We start from the raw sequence: 25,252 nt of genomic DNA, 5'->3' as shown, positions 1-25,252 counted from the left end.
AGTGGTTAAGAGCTGGACTTTTAACCAAAAGGTTAACTGTTTGAATCCACCAGCTGCTCCTTGGAAACCCTACGGGGCAGTTCTACTCTGTCCTATAGGGTCACTATGAGTGGTAATAGACCTAATGGCAATGGGTTTGTTTTTGTTTGGCCTAGGAGCTGGCCCAACTCCATTTTGTTACAACCTCCTGTTTCTGCATTCCCGAGAATGTAACTCTGACTTCTTCCCATTCATATGCATATGAACTTGGGGTTCTGGCTGGGTGGAAGCAACACACAATGTGGCTACACCTAGGCAAGCTAGGGCAAGCCTGAGCAAGCCTGGACAAGTCTGGAAAAGTCCAGGGAGGGTCAGTCAATCAGAATCTTGCTGAGAGGTTCCTGATTCTGCCCTGTAACTGTCCTTGCCAAGCAGCAGCCCACTGGATTCATTGGTCTTCACTCTGTGTGGGCTAACGTCTCCCCATTCAAATGTTTCTTATGCTTTCAATAAATCCTTTTGTTTTAATTTAGCAGAGTCTGAGAGTTTCATACTTTGTACATACCACATTCAGATTATTAACAGCTATTTCTTCTCATTTTGAGTCATGCCACATCAACAAATGAAGGCTCTAAAAGCTTTACTTCATCCACATCATTAAGATCAACTCTACTTTGAGGAGACAGCTCTTTCCCAGTCGTATTTTCAGTGTCTTCCAACCTGAGGGGCTCATCAGGTTTCAGGTGAGCTTCCAAACTAAGACAAACTAGGAAGAAGGACCTAGCAATTTATTTCTTTAAAACATTGATCAACAAAAACCTTATGAATACCAGTGGAACCCCCGCCCCCTGCCACTTAAGCACATTAAAATTTCTCCAGTTCAACAGATTATGGGTCAGGCGCTGTGCTGAGGTCTAAGAATGAATGAGATTTTGTCTCTGCCCTCCAGTAGAGATAAAGAGGTATATTTAACCCAGGCTGGGTTAATGCCATTATTCAGTAAATACAAAGTCCTCTGAAAAAGGCAGCTTCTTTGAGAAAGTTAATGATAAAAGCAATGATTGGGTGAGTAACATTTTAAGTTCTAAGTAACCAGGCATGCTGCAGGACGGCAGATTACTGGGGCTCTGGGGCTGTACCAGAGGGGGCAGAGAAAGTTCTTCAGATACACTACTCCAGTTCATAGTTTTCCCTACCCACTTCCTGCTCCACTTCAGGGGCCTGCCGGAAGTTATGCCCACTCTTTCTAGTCTCCTGTCACCCCCTCCCATCAATTACTAAGCTACTGTATCCCTAAAATAAACATTGGCCTGATCCCTTTCATGCTCTCCTCTTCCTGCTGCCACTGGCTTGACTTGACGTGTCTTTCCTCCCAGGGCAGCATTGCCAGAAAAATACGAGACAGCCAGTTAAATTTGAATTTCAGATAAATAATGGACGCTTTTTTTAGTATAAATATTCTTAAATATTGCATAGGACGATGAGTTATACTAATACAAAAAAATTATTTGTAGTTTATCTGAAATTCAAATTTAACTGGCATCCTGCATTTTTATTTGCTAAATTTGGCAACTTTACCCCAGAGGCACCACCAGAACCTCATTTCCTCCTAACCTCCCTCCAAAGGGCTGTTTAGAGCAGTCTCAAGGCTCCCCATTGCCCTCAGGTAAAACCTCCTTGTCTCTTCTTGTTAGGTCCCGTTGAGTAGATTTTCCACATACAGACCTCCTGTGACAGAGTAGGACTGCCCCATAGGGTTTTCTAGGCTGCAATCTTTACACGAGCAGATCACTAGGTCTTTCTCCCATGGAGCTGATGTTTGAATTCGAAATGCCAACCTTCTGGTTAGCAGCTGTGTGCTTAACCTAACCATTGTTCTACCAGGGCTCCTAGTCCAGCCCTATTTCTTACCAATTTCACCCTATAACATTCCACCTCACCCCACCCACCTACCCACCCAGTCCCGGATTGCTATGACACTGGGCCTGAGGCCCTTTGCTTCCCATGCTGTTCCCCCGTCCCACAGCTTTCTTCCCTGCTCTGCCCACCACCCTAGCTTGATTCCTAAACACCCCCCAACACTCAGCTCAGGCATCACCTCCTCTGGATATCCTTTCCTGAACACCCTGTCCCCCAAATGCTGGGTTAGAAGCTCCATTCTCTAAGATGCCACAGCACTGAGTGAGTACTTAAAAAAAATTTTTTTTTTTTTAATCTCAGCATTTATCAAACTGAACAGCAATTATCTGGTCTTTTACTTGTCTCCTTTAAATTGTGACTTTCTTAAGGGCAGGAGTTGTGTCCTTCAGTTTTGTCATCTCTAGAACCAGAAATTTCTGTTTGGCAGACCAAAAAAAAAAAAAAAAAAATCCAAACCCGTTGCCCTCAAGTCTATTCCGACTCATAGAGACCCTATAGGACAGAGTAGGACTTCCCCATAGGGTTTCCGTAGCTTTTAACTACTACGCCACCGGGGTTTCCGTTTGGCAGACGGTAGGGCTTAACTAATAGTCTGATAAAGGGCATACAGATCAGTCCCTCATCCCTTTCCCCAGGAATAAGCCGGTCCGTTCTGACTCACGGCAGCCCCCTGTGTGTCAGGGTAGAACCGCGCTCCACAGGGTGTTTAGTGGCTGAGTTCTCAGAAGCAGATCACCAGGGCTTTCTTCACAGGTGCCTCTGGGTGGACTCGAACCTCCAAACTTTCAGTTAGCAGTCAAGCACATTAACTGTTTGCACCACCCAGGGACTCAAAAAAAGGGGGGGGGGGAGGGGGAGGAGACAATAATTTATTGAATACCTATTGTGAGTCAAGTTCTGTATTCTCCAGGCCAAGTGCTTCAGATGTTTTGGGTTTGTAATCTCGATTCCACGGTCAGAAAACGGGCTCAGAAGGAAGAGCAGGCTGCAATACTTGTGTGTGGCTTGTCCATGTGGGCCCCTAGTCGGGTGGGGTGTGAGGCGTTGGTGACTGCTGGCTGGAAAACAAATCTCCTTGGAGACCATTTTGGCAGTTGGTGAGAGTGAAGGGTGCTTTCTGGGGAGGCGGCCTGTTATGGATTGAATTGTGTCCCCCCAAAATGTGTGTCAGCTTGGCTAAGCCATGACTCCCAGTATTACGTGGTTGCCCTCCATTTTGTGATCTGATGTAATTTTCCTGTGTGTTGTAAATCCTAACCTCTATGATGTTAATGAGGCAGGATTAGAGGCAGGACACAATCTACAGGATTAGGTTGTTTCTTGAGTTAATCTCTTTTGAGATATAAAAGAGAAGTGAGCAGAGAGGAGAGGGACCTCCTACCGCCAAGGAAGAAGGGCTGGGAGCAGAACAAGTCTTTTGAACCTGGGATCCCTGCTCTGAGAAGCTTCTAGACCAGGGAAGATCAATGATAAGGGCCTTCTCCCAGAGTTGGAAGAGAGAGAGAGCCTTCTCCTACAGCTGGCACCATGAATTTGGACTTCTAACCTCCTAAATCATGAGAGAATAATTTTTTGTTTATTGAAGCCATCCACTTGTGGTATTTCTGTTATAGCAGCACTAGATAACTAAGACAGGGCTCAAGTGCAGAAAGCATGAAGAGATGTCAGGAGACCTGGCCAGATTCTATAGGCTTTGCAGGCCACCTTGGGCTCCACTTGGGGAGCAAGAGGGAGACAGGGGTTGAGCAGGGCTGTATTTGCTCCACTGAGCTCACACTTTGGGAGGGGACTTACTGTGCCCCTAGGAACTGAACTAAACTTACATTTGAAGTGTTGGAATGACAGGGGAGTTAGCCCTCCATAATGTCCACCAGTCCCCCTGAGTAACTCCTACTTAAATTTCTATCTATCCATCTATCTAAATAAATGTATATACTGTGGCGGAAAAGTAATTTTAAAAAGTCTCTATTTTAATTGATCTGAAATATACAATCTAAGTGAAAACTTTGCTTACTAGTAAGCACTCTGCTTTCACTTACACTTACTATGCAAATTAGCTTCCAGATAAGTCCCTGGGCCCCTCCTTCCTAAATTTTGTTCCACAAAACAGCTGGACTGGCCACTGGAGATAATAACGTAAGTAAAAGTGCCTGGTAATGGGTTTGGGACTCAGGAGGGGCTCAAGAGGTCTGAATTGCCTAGCTGCGTTCATTTCTATAGGTGCAGTGGGGACACAGTGGTTAAAGTGCTCGGCTGCTAATCGAAAGGTCAGCAATTCGAACCTATCAGCTGCTCCACGGGAGAAAGGTGTGGCAGTCTGCTTCTGTAAAGATTTTACAGCTTTGGTGGCCCCGTGGGGTCACTATGAGTCAGAATTGACTCAAGGGCGATGGGTTTGAGTTTTGGTGGAAGGTTCATTTCTAGCTGTGTTTTATCAAGTTAACTCCTGCCCACTTAATAAAGAAGTGTCATTAGGCTTTGAAGGACCTTTAGTGTTGGTATTGATTGGTAGCTATCAGCACGAGATAAATTCCTTAAAGCTGCTCTTCCATGGCAATCTTGGCATCATGGAAATAACATGGACTTTGGAACCACACAAACTCAGGTGACGTTTCAAAGCTTCCCTGAACTTGTGGAACTGTAATATGGATGGCTGTGAGGGTTGAGATGTGAGTGCAAAGTCACCAGCCCAAATTTGTGCACTAATGGTAGTGATCTAGGGTCCGTGGCGGCACAGGGGTTAAAGTGTTCAGCTGCTAGTCAAAAGGTCGGCAGTTCGAACTCACTAGCTGCTCTGCAGGAGAAAGATGTGGCAGTCAGCTTCTGTGAAGATTCACAGCCTTGGAAGCCCTATGGTGCAGTTCTACTTTGTCCCACAGGGTTGCTGTGAGTCAGAACTGACTTGACGGCAATGGGTTTGGTTTATTTGTTTGTTTGTTTTGTTTCGGTTGGTAGAAATCCACATTGCAATTCAGGACTTTCGACTTTAACACCTGTTTTCCTGGTTGAAGTAATTTCAAGTACAAAATGCCCTACTTTCCAGAGACAGAGGTTCTAAGTTCCATCTCTATTCTTTGACGTTGGAAGTTTTAAACCTGAGAAACGCGTTTGCTTTAAAAAGCATAGAATTGAAAGGGTGTTCATCACTGGGTTTACTTATAATAATAAAAAATGGGAAATAACTGAAATGTCCTTCAGTAGGAAATTGATTTAATAAATCAGAGCATAGCTTTTTGATGGAATACCTTGCAGCATTAAAAGTACGCATTTGAAGAACCTTTAGTGACCAAAAATGTTCATGATAAAATTTTAAGGAAAATGCAGCAATAAACAAAACATACAATATGACCCTACTCTAGAAAAACGAGTACATAGTAGATACATAGGCAAAGAAGCATTGATCCAATTGCTTCACGCTGGGATTTGGGAGTGATGAGCAGTTATTTTCTTCCTCGCATTTTGTGTGTATTCTAAATTTCCAGCAACGATCATGCATTGCCTTTAAACTCCGAAAATAACCACCAACGCTATTAATAAATTGCTGCCGTGCCCAATACAGGCGCGCGCCGGCTGGGAGAACCTCGGTGGGACGAAGGGCCGACCCCCGGCGTCTGCCAGGCTGCCCACCAGCGCCCCCTGGCGTTGCCCGAGGCCCCGCCCCAAGGGGCGGCTCCGCCCGCGCGACGGGGCGGGGCGCGGTGCGCAGCCAGAGCGGAGCGGAGCGGAGCCCAGCCCAGCCCAGCCCAGCCCAGCCCAGCCCAGCCGGAGCAGGACTCGCAACACCCAGAGGCTCGGAACGCACCGTTCGGAGCGGCCCAGGCAAGCTAAAGGGCCGGGGCGTTTGAGGGCTGGGGCGGCCCCGGGCTTGGCCCCCAAACTTTCTTGGAGTGCGCGACCCGCTCCGGGAGTTAGTCCCGGGCCGGTCCGCTCCGGCCCATGAAGCCGCGCCGGAATGGGATTCTCGCCCGGGCTGAAGTTTCGCTTTCCCTGTGTGCCCCGGGCGTGTGGCGCCAGTACAGCCTTGGGAGCTGGGCGGCTGGTTGTGGGATGGGGGTTGTGCCCTCCTGTCGCCCTCTTTCTGGCGCGAGTGGCCTGACTATCGCAGGGCGTGTCCACGGGGCAGCCCCCGAGCGGCCACCTGTGTGGAATGGGGACTGTCGTGGCCCTCAGCTGGTGGGAGGAGGAGGGGAGACAGCACAGGACCTGGCGCCGACCTCGCTGCCAGCCTTGGTGTAAACAGGTGAAGGGAAGGTCCTTAGCTCCGCGACGCGGTGGGAGCCAGCGGGCAGCCCAACCTCTTGGGCGTGGGTTAGTGGCCACCCTGCCACCATTACTTTGCTTCCAGCCATTTGCCCCCGGGCTAGTTCAGAAAGTTACGGGGAGGAGTGGTCTCCTTGGGTCAGAGTAAAAACAACTGAAATGGGAAGAGCGTGGAAGCAAATGGAGAAGACTGGGGAAGGAGCCAGGGAAGCGTGGGAGGGGAAGTAGAAGTCTGCTGGGGAGCTTTGACCCTGATCTTGTGGGCCAAATCTCAACAGACTTGTCCTCTCAGTTCATGTCCTATGGGGTCTCAAACCCCTCTCACTCCAATGTGGCTCCACTTGGTATCCAGGGGGTCAGAGTTCTGCCCCACAATCCCGGACATGGGATAAATGGGGGCGGGAGGGGTAGGCCTGGGAACCAGGGTCAGAGATGGAGCCATGGAAGGTCCCTCAGGTGTCCAGTTCTCTGGGGCTCTGAAATATTCATCTCATTGGTGAGCTTTGGTTTCAAAGCTGGCACCTTTGGCCTGGCCACTGGTGGCAGGGGACCCAAGTGCCTCCTTGGCTGCTTGGTTTGGGGCAAAGGGGGAACCTGCCTGCTCTCCCTGTCTCCAGTCATGAGGACTCAGACAGAGTCCCAGTGTATAATTTAGAAAGAAGTGGTTGTGACCACACAGTGTCAAGGGCCCTGACTTCCTCTGTCTGCTTGTGCCATGACTTCAGTGCCTCACTTCTAAAAAAGTGGGCACGTCAGAGGTAATGATGGGTTATACCATAAGTGTAGGGAGTGCCTAATGTTATGAGCTGGGGGAATGACACCTCAGCTTAGCTGCCTCCCCTGGAAATGGAGACCTCAGCCAGGAAGCCATCCGCTTCAGGGCACCTCCATCCCCAAGACTTCCCACCCAGCCCTTCAGAAAGAGCAGAAGCCACAGAGAAGGGACACACATGCTTGAGAGCCAGAGAATGGAAACTCATATAGCTCACTGGGTAGAAGACCTCTGCAAACAGCATGGGTAACCATGACGTGGGCTTTCTAGAAGTAATTTTTTTTCCACCTTTTTTTTTGTGTGCTTTAAGTGAAAGTTTATAGCTCAAGTTAGTTTCTTATACAAAAATTTTTACACACATTGTTAGATGACCCTAGTTGCTCTCTCTATAATGTGACAGCACACTCCTCCTTTCCACCCCAGATTTCCTGTGTCCATTCAACCAGCTCCTATTCCTTTCTGCCTTCTCATCTCACCTCTGGGCAGGAACTGCCCATTTAGTCTCATGTATCTACTTTTTTTTTTTTTTTTATCTACTTGAACTAAGAAGCACGCTCTTCACGAGTATCATTTTATGTCTTACAGTCCAGTCTAATCTTTGAAGAGTTGGCTTCGAATGGTTTTAGTTCAGAGTTTACAGAGATTCCAGGGGCCGTGTCTTCTGGGGTTCCTACAGCCTCAGTCACACCATTAAGTCTAGTCTTTTTACTAGAATATGAGTTCTGCATCCCACTTTTCTCCAGCTCCATCAGGGACTCTATTGAGTCCCCTGTCAGGGCAGTCATTGGGATAGCTGGGTACCATCTAGTTCTTCTGGTCTCAGGCCGATGGAGTCTCTGGTTTATGTGGCTATTTCTGTTTCTTGGGCTAATATTTTCCTTGTGTCTTTGGTGTTCTTCATTCTCCTTTGCTCCAGGTGGGTTGAGATCAATTGATGCATCTTAGATGGCCACTTGCTAGCTTTTAAGACCCCAGGTGCCACTCACTAAAGTGAGATGCAGAACATTTTCTTAATAAACTTTGTTATGCCAGTTGACTTAGATGTCCCCCTGAAATCACGATCCCCAGACCCCTGCCCCTCCTAGTCTGTCCCTCAAAGGGTTTGGTTGTATTCAGGAAACTTCTTAGCTTTTGGTTTAGTTCAGTTGTGCTGAATTCTCCTATGTTGCGTGTTGTCCTTCCCTTCACCTAAGATAATTCTTGTCTACTGTCTAGTTAGTGAATACCCCCTCCGTACCTCCCCACCCTCATAGCTATAGAAGAATGTTTCCTTCTGTGTTTTAGCCTTTTTCTGAGTTCTTATAATAGTGGTCTCATACAATATTTGCCCTTTTGCAACAGATTAATCTGAAACTATTCTGTTGGGAATGTTGTGGAGGGGTTGAACTTGACAGAATCTTTCAGCCCTAAGATGCTGGGATTCTAGACCAAAACCTGGGCCTTGTTTTGAAGGAGAAATGATATCCAGAAGTTCACAGGTCACAGTGCTGGGTACCTAGAGGGTAGCCAATACATTGGTCAAGGAAGAAGATAATGAGTCCTTACTCTTGTACAGAATGAGATTTGTACTTTTTCCCATCACATAGAGGTGATGTTAGGGTAGCTGGCATTCTGATGCTATGTTAGTTGGAGATGTCTCCCAGCCCTTGGTGGTAAATCCCACAGTGGAGGTTATGTAGCAGCAGCTGTCTGGGACTGTATGTATGGGAGCATGTCTAGTACTTAATGTGACAGTTCTGAGGGGCTCGGTATAAGGACAAGAGGTTTTAAGATATGAGGAGCTAAGAGAGGAGTCATTCTCAGGATTGGGTCTATATAAAACAAAGGTGGCTTAGATCAGCATCACATGGGACATTAATAGGTATGCATTGATAAAAATGTTTCAGGCTTAAGGAAGTTTGAAGGAACGCTGGGTTAAAACAAAGTTAATCAGGTTTGCTTACTGCAAGACTTCTCAGAGGCTTAATATGTATGTCATTGTGCTTCATGACCTCCAAGAAGGGGATGTAGGTTGCAGTGTCCTTTCTCAGACACCTCGGTTTTCAGAGCTCATCCAATAAGGTCTCCTGGGGGCAGTGTTCCTTAGACTGCAGTTTGGGAAATGCCAGGATAGATGATTCTAGCTCTCTATTCTTTGGTTCTGGATAAACTAGCCCCTTCCCCTCTCCCCCATGTGGGCTGATTAGCACTCACTCCCAGGTGGGGGAAAGGAGGCTAAGTGAGTCCTTTGTCTGGATTCTCAAAGCAGTTAATGGCAGAGTTAGAACTTGAACTTGGGACTCTTGACTTCCTGGCTCATTCATATTCTTTCCTCTCTACAGTGTCATGCTGTGTCTCTGCAGGCTATGGGGTAAGTGAGCACCAAGGAGGAGCTAGTCTTAGGATCCAGACAGGATTATGGAGGCAGTGTGGTGGGAGAGGAGCCCTGGTGGCACAGTGGTTAAGAGCTTGGCTGCTAACCAAAAGATCGGCAGTTCGAATCCACCAGCCACTCCTTGGAAACCCTGTGGGTTTCCTGATAGGGTCGCTATTAGTTGGAATCTACTCAACAGCAACAGTTTGGGTGGGAGGAGAAAAGGAGCCCTGGCGGTGCAGTGGTTATGTGCGCAGCTGCTAAACAAAAGGTCAGCTGTTCAAGTCCACCGGTCACACCAGTTCTCTGTCCTTTGGGTTGCTATGAGTTGGAACAGACTCAGCGGCAACGGGTTTGGTTTTTTTGGTATGGGAGGAGAAAAGGAGACCTGGTGGCACAATGGTTAAGCATTGAGCAGCTAACCAAAAGGTCAGCAGTATGAACCCACCAGCTACTCTGTGGGAGAAAGATGTGGCAATCTGCTTCCATAAAGATTATAGTTTTAAAGCCTGAGAATGTGGCCCCTGGACACCCTCTTAGCTCAGTGATGAAGTCACTCCTGAGGTTCACCCTTAAGCCAAAGATTAGACAGGCCCATAAAACAAAATGAGACTAAAGGGGCACACCAGCCCAGGGGCAAGGACTAGAAGGCAGGAGGTAACAGAAAAGCTGGTAATGGGGAACCCAAGGTCGAGAAGGGAGAGTGTTGACATGTTGTGGTGTTGGTAACCAATGTCACAAAACAACAGTGCGGGGAAAAAAAAAAGATTATAGCCTTGTCCTATAGAGTTGCTATGAGTTGGAATCGACTCGACAGCAACAGGGTATGGGAGGGGAAAGATTATGGCCATTCCCATACCAGACTTCCATAGACTTCCTCTGGACAAGCTTCACAACAGTAGACTCCCCAGCTAAGATTCTTTAGGAAGCATGTGATTCACTCAGAATCAGAAACTGTCAAAGTTGGAATGGACTTTAACCTCTCAGTTCAGGGTGCTCATCTTCAGATGAGAAAACTGGGTCCAGAGATGTGAAGTGGTTTGCCTCACTCACACAGTGGAGATAGTACTAGAGCCAGACAAGAACGCAGGTCCCTGCCTCCTTACCCAGAGCTTTAGCATAGGATTGACTTTGCACTAGGGAAAAGGAATTGGTATCAGCAACAAACTTGCTCAGCTCCTTTCTGCCATTTTTAATCATTAGAACCTCCCTCCTCATCCTAGGTGGTGGCCTCTTCACACAGATAACTGGTGGGGGTGCCTCTGGGGCTTTTGCTCCAGCCGGATGTAAGAGGAAAGGGCATGAACTTGAAAATCAGACTGCAGACCTGGGTTCAAATCCCATCTCTTTTGTTTGCCTGTTGTGGGACCTTAGATGTGTTTTTCTCTGAATTTCAGTTTTCTCATCTGCAGAGTGGGGATAATAATATCCACCTCATAGAGCTGCTGTAAGGATTAGATGTGCCTCAGACTATTAGTTGAAGGGTTGGTGGTTTGAACCGACCCAGAGGCACCCACCCTGGAAGACAGGCCTGGTGATCTGTTTCTGAAAAGTCAGCCTTGAAAACCCTGCAAAGCAGTTCTTCTCTGTACACATGGGGTCACCATGAGTCAGAATTGACTGGGAGTCAACTAACAATTAACAACAACAGTACCTGGTACTAAGTACACAGCAAATATGGGTTCCTTTCTCTTCTGGCCCACATGCAGGGAAGGATTTGTCTCCATTCTCCATCCTGGGTGGTTAATTATCTGTCACTTTTCTCTGTCTCTCTTCCCCCCAATCTTGAAGTTCAACTAAAAAGATAACAGGATGAAACACATAGAGGGTGGTGGATAGGGGCTATGCTTCAGAAGTGACACCCAGCACCTGTTAATAGGTTCCTCTTATCTGTACACCCAGGCCGTCCTGAGGTAGGTCCTGGCTTGGCTGAGGTTTCTGAGCCTGCCCACCCTGCTCACACAGCTCTGCCCGCAGAGACAAGGGTGACTGGGGAGCTGCAGTGTTGTGCCCTTCGTGCTGTCCAGAGCTCCCTAGCTTTCCTTGGAGGCTGGAGACACACTTCTCTGTCTCCCTGGGTCTGTAGAGAGGCTGCCCTGCCTAGAGACGGGCTGGACAGGATCGCTTCTAGCTGGGAGAGGGCATAGAGGTTTGGCAGTCTTATTTTTCTGAGCAGGAAGGACACGAGAGAACTGGGGGAATGGGGGTCTTGTTCTGGTTCCTCCTGTGGATGTGAGCTTGGGTCCTTACTCTGAGACAGTGGGCAGGGCTGGGAAGGGAAGTTCTAAACCCATGACCAAGAGGGAGGTCAGTCATGGGCCTGGGCAAGAACTTTCTCAGCCTTGGGCTTTTCTTGTCTGTCAAGTGACCAGGATTTCTCAAGTGCATTCCAGCTCTGACGTTTCAGTTTCTTGGTCCTTGTTGGCGCTATCCTCTTAACCCCCAGAGGCTCGGCTGATACCAGACTACTAAGGTGACACAGGATATTAAGGCCCCCTTGGTCCCTGAGTGCTTCAGGCCTGTGACTTGCCTGGATGCTCCCATGTATCCTTTTCCTCCTCTGCCCTCGGGGCTACTTGGCTAGGGGAGGAGGGTAAGTTTTCTTGTTGGGGAGCGGAGAGCAGGGGGACAAGAAGGGCTGGGGGAGCTGGGGTAGGGTAAGGCAAAGGAAGACAGGAGCCTGTCAGAGCCCTGGGCATGGTGGGCCAGGAGCCATGCTCAGTGCTTGCTGGGTGGGGCTTCCTGTGATGCACACTCTGAGGTATTCTTTCCGTTCTGGCTCTGGGCATCGGTTCCTGGCAGGGATGAGGGCAGGCGGCCTGGACCAGTCAGCTGCGCCTCTCTGTCCCTCCCTCCCACATACACAGACTCTTCTGTAACCCCAGTAGCTCAGGCCTCCTTTCTGCAGATTCCAGGGCCTTAACCCTTCAGATGCCTGAGCAGAGGCTGAGCCTTAGTAGGCTGGGGGTGTGGTCATCCCACTGACCTACTGAGGTGGCTCCAGGGGAAGGGGATGCTTTCCCTACTCTGCATCTGACAGAGCCCACCCACTTATGTGGCCATCCCAGGCTGGGCCTTGGAGCCCTGCAGGTGGGGACCTGGCTCCTTCCTGGTAGGGGACAACTGTGTATGTGTGGGGAGAGGGAAGGACAAACTTAGATCATGGACAGAGCAGTCTAAATGCTTCAGTAATAGGCAGTGTGAGGAAGAATGTGCCAGTGATCCCAGCTGCCTGCAAACCCAATGTGCTTGCCCCCCTCACTAGAGTTTGTTCAAACAGAAGCTGAATGCCTACTGTATTTTAGGAAAATTCAGGCTTCCAGTGGGAAGGTCCTTTTTAGCCCCTGGACACTGTGACCCCTTGAATACCTACCAGCAGAACTCAAATGACCTGAATTCTAGTCTTCGGGCATCTTCCTCACTGTGTCTTTGATCTTCTTCCTCCCCTTTTCCCTCTCTTTCTACTCGCCACTCTTCTCTGGCTCTTATTTTTAGCCGTAGCTAGGAAAGTAAACACTGCCCATGTCCCCCTTTCCCTACAGGCTAGGCAGATGCCAGCCCTAAGCCTCATCCCTAGCTGAGGCCTTAGTGATGTGGAAGTGGCCAGGGTCCTCATATAGGTTGGGCAGGAGCCAGGGAGCAGTCTCCAGGCCCCCAGGCTCCTGCCGGTCTGACAGTGTTTTCCTTGGCATTGCTCAGAGGTGAGCGTGTCTGAGTTTAGCATCTCTCCTGCCTGGCCTTAACACCAGGAGTCTCTTTCCCTCTCCTGCACCCATGTCTTTATAGAACCAGCTTTGTGACCAAAGACAAGTCACTCTACCTGCCTGCACTGTGTTTGGTTGGCTGGTAAAGTAAGAGGGTTGGCTACTTTAGATGCCTTTACTTGCAGCTATGCCATGTATGACTCTCCAGCTCTGAGCTGGAGTCCGTGGGTGGCGTACATGGTTAAGCACTCGACTATTAACCGAAAGATTGGTGGTTTGAATCCACTCAGAGGGGCGCCTTGGAAGACAGACCTGGCGATCTGTTTCTGAAAGATCATAGCTTTGAAAACCCTATGGAGTGCGGTTCTCCTCTGCACATGTGGGGTCACCATGAGTCGGAATTGACTCAATGGCAACTAACAATAGTTCTGAACCACACTCTTCTCCTTGGGGCAGTTGGACAGGGTTTGGGAATGGTGGGATAATGGACAGCGCTGACTAGGTAGGCTTCACACAGGCATCGGGTTCTGTGTGAATCTTCTGTCATCAGCTCAACTCCGGGGGGGTTTGTCATTAGAGAGTCTTCCACAGGAAGCCACGGTAGAAGCGATGAGAAGTTAGGATAAGCAGAGTGTCCAAATGAGGGATTAGAGCAGAGTGATTAAGAGTGTGGGTCTTGGAGACCAAGTCTTGACCTCATCACACCTCAGCTAGGTAACCTTTGGCAAGTCACCTAATTCCTCTAAGCCCCAATTTCTTCGTTTGTAAATAAGGATAATAATAATAGTATGTCTAGTGCTATTGTAAGGATTTAATGAAACAATAACTAAAAATAGCTAACATTCACCCCAGAGGCCAGCTTGACACAAGACTGGGGTTTATCAGGGGTTGGGTTCTATGTGTGTGTGTTCTCATTTTTTATAACAACCCTGTGGAGGGTACTATTCCTAGCATTAAACCCATTTTCCAGGTGAAGAAACCGAGGCATAGTGAGGTGAGGTGGTCTGGGCCAGCTTTGGTAAGGATAGGCATCTAGCTGGGTGACGCCCTCAGAGAACTGGCCCGTGGTTCTTAGCAGGCAGGACTACTGGTGAATTCCCCTGAAACCAGAAGAGTGAAAGGGGAGGGGCAAGGGAGTGGAGGAGGTAGTCTTTGTGAGTCAGCAGCCAGCTGGGCTGGACCTGAACCCTGGGGTCCAAGTGGCCCACCCAAGGCTGGCCTCTCTCTGTGCGTCACCCTTTACTCTGTGGTCGCAGCCCCTTTAGTCTGGGTAGGTACCTGTTGTTTGCCCTGCTTGGCTTAGAGGAGGGAGGGCGGGGCAGACATCTGGCTGGGCAAAGGGCTGACCCCACCCACATTGCTGGCTGCTCAGATAATTTCCAGGATCACAGTGTGTTAGAGCTGGAAGTGAGCTCAGCAATCTTCTGGCCCACCCATCTCATTTCACAGAGCTGCAGCCTGAGGCCTGTGAGGTGACGGAGCAGGTCATGGTCATGTCATTGTTTGGTGGCTTCACTTCCAGCCCCAGGGCCTTTTCTGTCAGTGCTTCTTGGGCCCTGTTCAGCCAACCCCCTGTATACCGCCCCCCGCCCCCGCCGCCTCCGCCAATGGTGGATGTCTCATAGGCCTGGGGTGCTGAGAGGATGGCAATAATGACAAATAACCCTACTTCAAGTGTGACCTGCCCAGTGCCCCTTCCACCAAAGAGGATGCTGTTCTCTTTGTGGAGGCAAAGGGTGTTTTCAGAGGGGAAGGGATGGGAGGGTGTAGGGAGAAGGAGGCTCTTACTCCAGGGAGGGGAACACAGTTTTCTTTTTCTTCCTGTTAAGGGGATTCATATATTTTAACCAGTTATGGATTTTTCCCTAACCTTACATAAGCCCAAACCATTTTCAAAAGCAGTTTATATCTCTCAGATTCTTAAACTCACAACACTTGAAATTTTAGTCTTTTCTTTGTTCTCTTTTGTGCCTGGATTTCTCAGGGCTGGCTGGCTGATGTCCTGGGGTGGGGCTGGGGAGGGGGGTACCGCCACCACTACCCCTTTTGCCACCCTGGTTTGCATCCTTCACTGTCAGGAAGGCCTTTGTTATTTGTGACCCGACACATGCTGGCTGTGGCTCTGGCCCATTTACTTAGGAAAGATGGAGAAGAGCTTTCCTTGAAATAACCCATTTAGAGACCTAGCCTGTTGTGACTCCTCCCCGCCCCCACTCCGCTTACTCACTGTCCCCTCTCTGAGTTATCCTGGTCTCCATAAGAAGGGAGAGAAGAGATAAGACCATCCTTTATCTGATCCCTGAACCACTCTCGGGGTGCCCTACAAAGAGAAGCAGGTTCTCTCTTTCTTCCAGCAGAGGCCATGAGGGTATCTGCTGACCTGAATTTGGGGGTGCCTCCTCCCTGTGGGGTGCTGAAGGCCTACGCCTTGGGAACTGCCCTAGGGGGTGGTGGCAGCCCTGTTAAGGTGCCCAGACTCTTTCAGGGCTTTTCCCTCCCAGGGCTCAGGGGGCATCCTGCTTAGCTCTTCCCAGGCCCCCAACTCTGCCACCTCAGAGGGAAACACCAGGCCTGGGGCACGATTATTTGGTGGAAGTGGCATAAAGAACACAACATAGCATAAAGGACATATATCCAGGCTGCTGAAGACTTCCATTCTGGTTATGCCACTAACCTGCCAGTTCTGTGCCCCAGGGGTCATGTCACTGTTCTGGGCCTTGGTTCCCTCATCTGAAGTGAGTGTTCGGGGCTACACAACCATGAGGTCCCTTCTAGCTCTGTTTCAGGGTTCCCTCCACCTGCTTGGTCGGCCCTGCCCTGGCTGTGGGGTCTTCCTACTGCAGAGAAGGTACTGACTTGCTCTAGTGTATAACCCCTCAGCTCTCTCATCTTGCCACTAGCCACTGCCCTGGGGGGAGACAGGCAGGATTCACAGGGGTTCCAGACCCTGGGGTACTCTGGGAAGTGCGTCTCCCTCTTTTAGGGGGTCTCGGGGCCCTGCACTCACTATCCACTCCCAGGCAAGGCCATTGAAGGGAACAGTTGCGACACACATTGCCACACGCCTATCTGATGTGTCAGGGCTATTACTTGAAGAAACCAGAAAGTCCTCTCTCAGGCCTGCACGTTTGCACAGCCCCCAGCCCCCAGTGGCCACCCCTGGGCACCCACTTGCCCAGGCCTCTCAGTTGTCCCCAGACTCAGCCTGCCCTGGTCTAGTCCCCTGGCCCCTTCCCCCTCTGGGGCCTGGCGGCTGTGGCACCGGGGCTAGTTTGTTTTCCTGTTCCTCTAGCTCTCCACTGGGAGCTTTGGCCCTGCCCCAGCTCTGGCATTCAGGCCTGGTGCTCCTGCCAGCTGCTGTGGGGGCTGGGCTGACCCCTTCAATGGGCCCCAGCTGGCCCTGTGACTCACTGAGAGCCTTTGCTGTCAGTGCCTTCCCAGTTTCTTCCCTGGTTCTGACGTCAAGTCCCCGATGCTGGAAGGTTTTAACTGAGAACAGGGGAGTTCCCAGGCTCCTCCTGGTGCCTCATCTCTCATACCACTGATGCTCAGGAAACCCTCTGGGCTCCAGAACTCAATCTCCCCTCCTGCTGCTTCCCTAGGCCAGGGGGCTGTACAGCAAAGAAAGGGCCAGGGCTGGAAAGCTGGCAGGAGGGCCAGGGGTTGATCTGGAGGGGTGGACAGTGTGCAGAGAGGGATATGCTGTGACCTAGAGAAAGTATGAAGGGCTCTTCCTCACAGAGATGGCCTGGACTGGGGCTGGAAGGGAGGTGGGTTGGCTGAGTGAGCTAGGCCTGGCCACTCATGACTGCTGTTCTTGTCTTCCATTTTAGGTCCAAGCAGCTGGGGTCCTCAGCCCTTGAGCGGCCATGTCCAACCCCAGTGCCCCTCCTCCATACGAGGACCGCAACCCTCTCTACCCTGGCCCCCCACCCCCTGGGGGCTATGGGCAGCCATCTGTCCTCCCGGGTGGCTACCCTGCCTACCCTGCCTACCCGCAACCTGGCTACGGTCACCCTGCTGGCTACCCACAGCCTATGCCCCCCATCCACCCGACGCCCATGAACTATGGTGAGTCCTTGAGGGGCACATGGAGGGGGGAGGGAGGAAGCAGCAATTGCAGTAGATGAGGCTACCTCTTTTTGTTCATTTTCTCATCAGCTTCCCGTTTAATCCCTTTTTCTTGTCTTCTCTGTTTGGATCTCTCTTTCTGTTCCTGTCTTCTTTACCCTGCTACTTTTTCCCTCGGCACCTAGTTTCCGAGACATGGGCTAGCCCCTTTATCCAGTAAGGAGACTGAGTCCATAAGCCCCACACCAGAACTTGCACGTCCAGATGACAGAGTAGCTGGATAATTCTCAGCGTGGTTACCTTAGGGGACCGTTTCCTTGTTTCCCAACAAGGCAGTTGCCACCCACCCAGACTTGCCATCTTCCTTAGGAATTGCCTTTGAAACCCAACACACATTAAAAAAAAAAAAAAAAACCCGCTGTGCTGATGAATCTCATTCTTTAAGGTAAAATGTGATTTTGCAAACATCCAAAAGTCATGTGGAGTAGAGTTTGATAAACATCATGGCAGGTAAAGGCTATATAAAAAAAAAAGGCTATAGTTGGTCAAAAATGAAATGAGATTAGAACGTGGTGGGACTGTTATCCTAGTAACTCATACACAGACTTTAAAAGCATTTCCCAAGGAAGCATTCAAGGACTGTTCTGAGTGCCCAAGGCGTCCCTGGAATCCTGGAGTAAGTGTGCAGCCAACTCTTTCTGGGTATACGTGCTCTAGGCAAATAGTAGCACATCAGTGATGTTTCAGTCCCACCTCATCCTGGGCATGTACACACCTGATGCATCTGTGTCCCAGGAGGCCTTAACGTTTCTTCCGCCCTGGGAGGCCCGACGTCGATCAGTCTTTGCACCTTGTTCCTCGCCTTATGCACGTGCACACATACACGTGTTCTTCTGCCCTCCTTTTCCCCACCCTCCATCCTCTGCTCTGATGCAGCCACTTCCTACCCATCCCCTGGGCATCGTGCCCATCAGGAGGGATTCCAGCTGATGATCTCGGCCTGCTCCTGCCTGGCTGCCCCCTAGATCAGGAGTCCCTGGATGGCAGGGACCACGTGCTTTTGTGCCCCACTAGGCAGCCAGCTGTGTGCTGGGCACACAGGGCCCTCCATAAATGCATGCTGGTGGAATGGTTCCCACCTGAACCCCTCACTGCAGGTCACACAGCTCCACATGGTGCCCAGGCCAGCTTTGGGACACCGAGGGCCCTGGATTGTGGGGGGTAGTACCTGAGTTATAACACTTGTCTTTGGCTGGAGATACCTGAGACTTTGTTGGGAGAGTGTGTGTGTGAGGAGCTTTGGGATTGAGGCCACGTGTTCCAGGTCCCCAGTTGGTCATATATAATCTGTCCCCAGGCCCAGGTGACGGCTATGGTCGGGAGGAGAGGGCAGTGAGTGACAACTTTGGGCCTGGAGATTGGGATGACCAGAAAGTTCGACATACCTTCATCCGAAAGGTGAGATGTGGGCTGGGAGGCAGATGTAGCTGGGGCCCCTTGGCTGTGGGAAGAGGTGGGGGGAGGGAGCCAGTATTACCCCAGGACTCATTCCCTGTGAGCTGCCAGCTGCCCTCTCTGTGCTTCCGGGCCTGGCTCCCTCCCTCTTCTGCTCCCTGAGCCCAGTGTCCCTGTCCTCACCTTGTTCTGGGAGGGTACATTCAATCTGGGAAGTGCTCTGTCTTCCCAGACATTTTTCTCCAGCTAGACTCACTGTAAGCAACTGAAAGCCGGAAATGATCATTGCTAACCCATCTGTCCCCCAGCCCATGTCTACACAGTGCTTTGCTCAGAGCAGATACACAACAGACGTCAGACAGAGCTGCGTGAAATGCGAGGCCATCATGCGTAGTGTGATGGCAATGAAGCAGGGGACGTAACTCATGAACTAGGCCAGATACAGGACAGGGAGGGGCGATGCCAAGGAGCAGCAGGAGGTGGGGAGAGCCAGAAGTGTTCCGCCCTGAGGATGTGTGTAGCATCTGAGCACACTGCCCACTGCAGGTGGGGTGGGGGTGGCCTCTAGGCCAGGCTGCAGCAGGACTGTGGAGTGAAAACAAAGTAAGAGTAAATCCTCCAAGAGAAAAAAAGCCTTCGCCACCACTAAAAGACAGGGAAGGAGTGGGACCCCCTGGTGGGCTCTTTGGGGCTCTCTGGTCTTGGGGGCTGGTTGCTTCCTAGGAGAGGCCAGGAGTGCGGTGGTGACCTGCGCCTGTGTTCCAGGTTTACACCATCATCTCCATCCAGCTGCTTATCACAGTAGCCATCATCGCTGTCTTCACCTTCGTGTGAGTCTCTAGGCCTCTCTACCCGACTCTGACCAGCCCTGGGCCCTGGGAGCTTGGGTTGGGGAGAGCCCTGCTCTCAGAGATGGGTGGATGGGGAAGATGAGCTGGGAGGCAGGCGGTTAGAGAAGATGATAAGGAGTCAGGCTGCCTGGTGGGACTTGGCAGAGAGGTAGGCATGTTGTGGTGTGAGCTGCCCTTGTCCTCCTCCCTCCACAGGAAACCAGTCGGCGATTTCGTGAGGAGAAATGTGGCTGTCTACTATGCATCCTAGTGAGTGTGCGCTGTTCTCTGCTCAGGGGCAATAGTTCCAGTTCCTAGCTGACCTACTCTCCTCAGGGCAGGGACCAAAATACTTTTTGAAGGGCCTTCCAAGTTGCCTTTGCCAGATTCCTGTGATGGGAAGTGTGGGTATGTGGGGCTAAATGAGGAGTAACAGAATCACAGGACTTGTGAGGGTGGGGGTGGGAAACTGTGGGGGTGATATGCATCCTGCAAAATGGTGTCTGTGTTCCCTTAGTCTATCTGCTATGGCGTCCCTACACTTACTTCTGGCCAGAATCCCTGTGTCACAGAGGTTCTCCGTGTACCTGACTGGGGAATATCTTGTCCTTGCTTCCTACTGAGTAGCTTCCCCTCAGACTTCCAGAGAGCCGTTTGGGCCTCCAGCCCACTACCTGCTCCTGTGCTGGGAGGCTGGGAGGCTGGGTCAGGAGGGGCCGAGGGGCGGTTTGGGCCTGCAGGCTACCTCCTTATCTCTTCCTCCCCAGTGCTGTCTTCCTGGTCACCTACCTGACTCTTGCCTGCTGCCAGGGACCCAGGTGAGTCCTGGAGGCTTAGACAGTGAGAAGGGATGGCAGAAGGTGGGAGAGGGGTAAAATATTTTGGGGAAAAAAAGGGGACTCCTTATGGCAGATGAATGGAGACTTGAAGAAATGAGGACAATAATGATAGCAGTTACTGTTCTGATGTATACAAAGGACCATGTGGGTGTACTGTCTGCCTGTCTTCCTTACAACAACCTGCAACATATGTAGCATTTTAACCACTTAACAGGTAGGAAAAACCTAGGGCCCCAAAAAGGCTAACTTTCTCACCGTCTCAAGGGCTGCAGCTGAGTCCACATTTTCCTGGCTCCATAGTCCTGGCCTGTGCCCCATGCTGCCCCTTCATAGAACATCTGAGCAGGTACCAAAGGCCTCTCGGAGTCAAGGCTTGATCCTCCAGGGAAATGAGCCAAGCACTTCTTTGTGCTAAAAGAGCCTCTAATATTTGATCAGCCCCATGTCACTTAATCACAGTTTCTCTTTCCCTTCAGACGCCGTTTCCCATGGAACATCATCTTGCTGACCCTCTTTGTAAGTCCAGAAGGGAGGGGGAGGGGGAGGAGATGGTTCGAGGGAGGGCATGGGGACAAGGTTGCAGAAGGATGTCCCTGGCTCCCTCCCCCATCTTATCTCTCAGTCTCCTCTGTGGCTTTCACTTTCCTACTTAGTCATGTTTGTCCCCAGCTCTGATGATCCACCGTGGTCATCCCCCCACGTGCTGACTTTCTTTTTAAGTGTTTTATTCTTGTCTCTATCCCTCCCTTAGACTCTTGCCTTGGGCTTCATGACGGGTACCATTTCCAGGTACATTCAGGGACAGCCTCACCCCAGTACCCTTGGGAAGTGTGTATTTTGGGGAAGTGGGGGTCCCTGGCTGGCAGTTATCTGCATGGGTGGAATCTGGGTAGGATCTTTCTGGAAGTGATGATTTTGAAGTCATCCCTACATGGCTAATGCCTTTGGCCTCTCTCGACTCCTTCCTAGTATGTATAATACCAAAGCCGTCATCATTGCAATGATCATCACTGCTGTGGTATCCATTTCAGTCACCATCTTCTGCTTCCAGACCAAGGTGAGGGCATGGAGGCCCCTCCCTGGCCACCCCCCCGCCCCGCCCTCCACTTTCTTATACAGACATGGCCCTTTGGACTTGACTGTTGAGCAAGCCAAGGAGAAGGGATTCCTAAGATGGGAAGGCCCAGACCCCTATACCAGGCATTTCCCTTAGAGCTCTTGATTCCCTTCCCCTCATATCTGTGTCTACAAAACTGCTTCCTATGTCTGTCCTAGAAGGTCACAGTCATTCCTGTGCCCCCTGGGCAGAGGCAGGACGCAGCACTGGGCCTCCCTGGTAGGTGGGGCCTGGCCAGGCTGGCTAGGCTGCTTGGTGGGGCAGGTGGCAGTCTTCTGACAGCTGCTTGCTGCTCCCTTCCCGGCAGGTGGACTTCACCTCATGTACAGGCCTCTTCTGTGTCCTGGGAATTGTGCTGATGGTGACTGGGATTATCACTGCCATTGTGCTGTCCTTCAAATATGTGAGTGTCCCAGGAGGCTGGAATCAGTGAACCCAGTGCTTAGAGCAGGCTTTCTGTATAGCACTGTGTTACAGGCCCCCACCCAGGTCCCAAAGGCTTCTGGCAGGCTCTGTCCTCCAGAATCCCTTGAATGGCTAACAGTGGTGCCAACACCAAGGCCCCATCCTTTTTTGGTTAGGGAATAATCTTCATTTGGAGACGGATAGCCCTGGCAGCCACAGCACCTGAAGCCCTGTATAGCAGCACCACATTCCTGTGGGAATGGTGAATTAGATCTGTTGGACAGCTGAGACCAAGTCTTAGAAGGCTTCCTGAGGACTTCTGGAATGCAGTGGACTGAGATGATGGGCTTGGGTGTATCTCTTAAGGATTGCTGTATCCAGCCCCTCCTTTAGTCCATCAGCTAGGGGAGAGCATGAGGCCCCCAGGCTGAGGGGAGCCACATGGGGGAACCATGTACGGAAGAGTGAGGAAAGGGGAAGGATATAAACATGAGGCCTGGCTACCCACTTCCTGGCAGGCCAGCCCTGCCCTTCTGAGGAGAGGCACCTATAGGGGTGTGGAGCAGGGCTGTCCTATGGGTGCTCTCTGGTTCTGATACTCATCAGGGGATGGGGTGGGGGCCTTCCTTCACAGCCGTTCTTCCTTAGTCTGGGCTGCAGGAACCACTCTGTTGAATGCTGACCATGGTTAGCGGAAAGGAGATGGGGCTCGTCAACCAGTGCCTGCCTAGGTCTGCCCCCTCCAGAGCTGCCACTCAGCCACCTTCTTGCAGAAGTACAGTGGAAGCCTCTGTACCTTGACTAACTCTGGAGATTGGCTTGGCTAAGAGATGCTGTGACTGGCTTTATTTGGCCTTTGTAGGATGGCCTCTGTTTTCTCTTCCAAATATATTACCATTCTCAATTTCTTCCAGGATCTGGAAGGCAGTAGTAGTCCCTTCATGAAGAGCTAGCTTCCTGCATTGACCCACTCTGATTCCAGAACCCTGGGGGAAGTGGTTACTGAGAGCCTGCCTCAGCCCTTGTGCTTTGTTAAAGTCCTAACCCATTCCTGTTCCCCTTTTTCGTAGGTTCCCTGGCTTCACATGCTCTATGCCGCTCTGGGGGCCATTGCTTTCACCCTGGTGAGTCAGTCCCAGCCCTCTCTCCAGGATGGGGCGGTGAGGGGGTGGAGGGGAGGAGCTGAGGGAATGAAGCATGGATTTAGGCTGCTTGAGGGGCAGGGAGTAGGGCCATAGCTGACTTTCCCTCTCCCCACTGTCAACAGGTGTCTGTTAATTTTCTGGGTATTCCCACCCTCTTTTGTTCACACTGCCTACTATTAGAACACTCAGCAGGCTGCATTATAGACTGGGGTGTCTGTCTTCCTTCCTAAACTGTAACTTACTTGGAGGCAGTTCATTAATGTGTCCCCCTAGAACACTGTGCCCCTAAGCTCCCAGGCTAAATCTGCTGACCCAAAGTGAGCTCTGGACACTGGGGCTCTGGGTTCTTACCCTGACTTCCGTGTCCCGGCAGTTCCTAGCTTACGACACGCAGCTGGTTCTGGGGAACCGGAAGCACACCATTAGCCCGGAGGACTACATCACCGGTGCCCTGCAGATCTACACTGACATTGTCTACATCTTTACCTTTGTGCTGCAGCTGGTTGGGGACCGCAATTAAGGAGCACCCCGTTTCACCCACCCTGGGCTCTCCCTTCCTAGAGGGCTGGGCCCTGTGACCAGGGTCTGGGCTTCAGACTCTTCTGCCCCTCAAGTGATGCCCAGTTTCCTTTTTTGTCCTGGGGGTGGTAGCCTCTCTGACTGTGGATATTGTAGGTACCTGATGGGGTTGAAGAGCCAAGATTGACTCTTGCCCTTGTTGGGCTCGGCAGGGACTGGGTTGAAGATGTCCTTTCTTCTCTAGCCACTACGTGGCACCAAATTTTTCTTAGCAGCTGGGGCTGGCAGGGAGGAGGGGGGCATGAAAAGAGCCTATTCTGTAGCTAAAAGGGAATATGAAAAGGGAAGTGACTTCAAGGTGATGAGGTTTCCCCTCCAGTCTCCTCCCTCTGCCCCCAAAGCCAGGAGCTTTGATCCGGTCATCTGGACTTATAGACCATTGTCCTGTGAGGCTTTTGCAACCCATGGCGCCTGCCAGCTCAGGTCTATACAGCTGGGCCTGGTCTCCCTGCTTCAACCCCTTCTTCTTTCAGTATGTGTGTATATATTGTTTATCTAGGTGGAGTGTGGGCACGAGGAGGAGAACAAGCAAAGTAAAATACAGGGGCCAGTCAGAGCAGCTCCTGCCCTGGGCTCCCTCATAGCTTGTGGTGGCGATGGAGAGCAGGTCACCATCCTCCAAAGCTGCTTGGAGCCTCACTGGGTGCTTCTGAGATCTCTGGTCAGAGGCACCTCTTGTTTCCTGTGCTCAGGCTGCTCAGAGCAGAAAGTGAGGTCAGGAGATGGGGTGGCTTATTACAATTTTAAGTGTGGCCAGGAAGTAACTGGGTGAAGAGAGACTGGGGTGGGGGCAGAGAAAATGCCTTGGGGCTCCCCACCCCATCTGAGCGATATCCAAGCCTTCCATGGCTCCCACAAAGACTTCTGTGTTCTTTCCTCCTGCTAACCCTGGGAGGACCTGCGAAGACGACTTCCTGTTTGTTCTTACTTCTGCTGGGCAACTTTAGACTTGAGCCCCAACGCCTCAGCAAGCCACCACTTTCTTAACACTAAGTGCCTCAAGTTGGAAGAGGGGCAGGGGTCGCTCTGTTGGGTGGGGGTGGAAGCCATATCAGCCCAAGGGTATATTTATGATTTCTCTATCATGTACTTGGTCCTAAGTATATCACACAAAAGGATACAACCAAAAATGTAATAAAGTTTTATGTTTAGAAGTAAAAACCCTATATGGCTCTGTTATTCTCCCTATGAAAAACATGTCAGCCCTGGAGCGGTAGTCTGGCTCTGCCCAAGGCATCCATGTCCTACTCCACATTCTGGCTTGATTTCTCCCATTTTCTAAGATAATCTGATACACTTTCTCCAGTAATTCCTGATGATGGATGCCATAAGCTAGCTCAGCAATCGCCTGTGGAGAAGGGAGTGTTAACTCCTGCAGTGCTGGATCTGGAAGGGACCTCTCAGAGAGGTGACGCTTAACCTTTTCTGGGTCATCAACCCATTCAAAAAGCTCATGAGAGCGATTAACTCTTCTCCAAAAAGCTGCACACAATTTTGCCTATGGGGTGGGATATGGACCCCAGGTTCAGAACCCCTGCCTTAGAAATCACTAGTCCAATCCCTCTTAACAGATAAGGAAACTGAGGCCCAGAGAAACTGAGTCATTTGGACTCAGCCAAGAGCGCATTTTTCCTCCACACCCTAAATGTCTTATATGATTCCTTTTATTATTTACTTCAAGGCTGAGTGAGGCCACACCCTCCTGGCCAGCAGCTCAGTGGGCTTGGTCCCCAGGGCCTGAGCCTAGGCTTGTTGAGCCTAAGTCTCTGGTTTCCCCACCATCCAGCTGGGAACACTGAGGCTTCAGTGAGAAGGAGCACACA

The 25,252-nt window shown here is 50.8% G+C and overlaps 1 protein-coding gene across 2 annotated transcripts; it reads left to right on the top strand.

Annotated features, from left to right (window-relative positions):
• Positions 1-5,611: 5,611 nt before the first annotated feature.
• Positions 5,612-24,611, top strand: TMBIM1 (transmembrane BAX inhibitor motif containing 1). 2 transcript variants are annotated; one of them, XM_049888146.1, is made up of 12 exons: positions 5,612-5,718; positions 16,822-17,059; positions 18,417-18,517; positions 19,280-19,344; positions 19,561-19,614; positions 20,112-20,162; positions 20,660-20,699; positions 20,935-20,972; positions 21,153-21,240; positions 21,608-21,703; positions 22,776-22,829; positions 23,224-24,611. In XM_049888146.1, the coding sequence occupies exons 2-12, from the start codon at positions 16,858-16,860 to the stop codon at positions 23,368-23,370; spliced, it is 936 nt and encodes a 311-aa protein (XP_049744103.1). In that variant the 5' UTR covers positions 5,612-5,718; positions 16,822-16,857; the 3' UTR covers positions 23,371-24,611. The 2 variants fall into 2 exon arrangements, with proteins under 2 accessions (XP_049744103.1, XP_049744104.1); XM_049888147.1 differs by lacking the exon at positions 5,612-5,718 and adding an exon at positions 15,072-16,706.
• The last annotated feature ends 641 nt before the right edge of the window (positions 24,612-25,252 follow it).

This window comes from Elephas maximus, chromosome 6, assembly GCF_024166365.1.
Source record: "Elephas maximus indicus isolate mEleMax1 chromosome 6, mEleMax1 primary haplotype, whole genome shotgun sequence".
Lineage (NCBI taxonomy): Eukaryota > Metazoa > Chordata > Mammalia > Proboscidea > Elephantidae > Elephas > Elephas maximus.
This window is presented reverse-complemented; position numbering and strand designations above follow the sequence as displayed.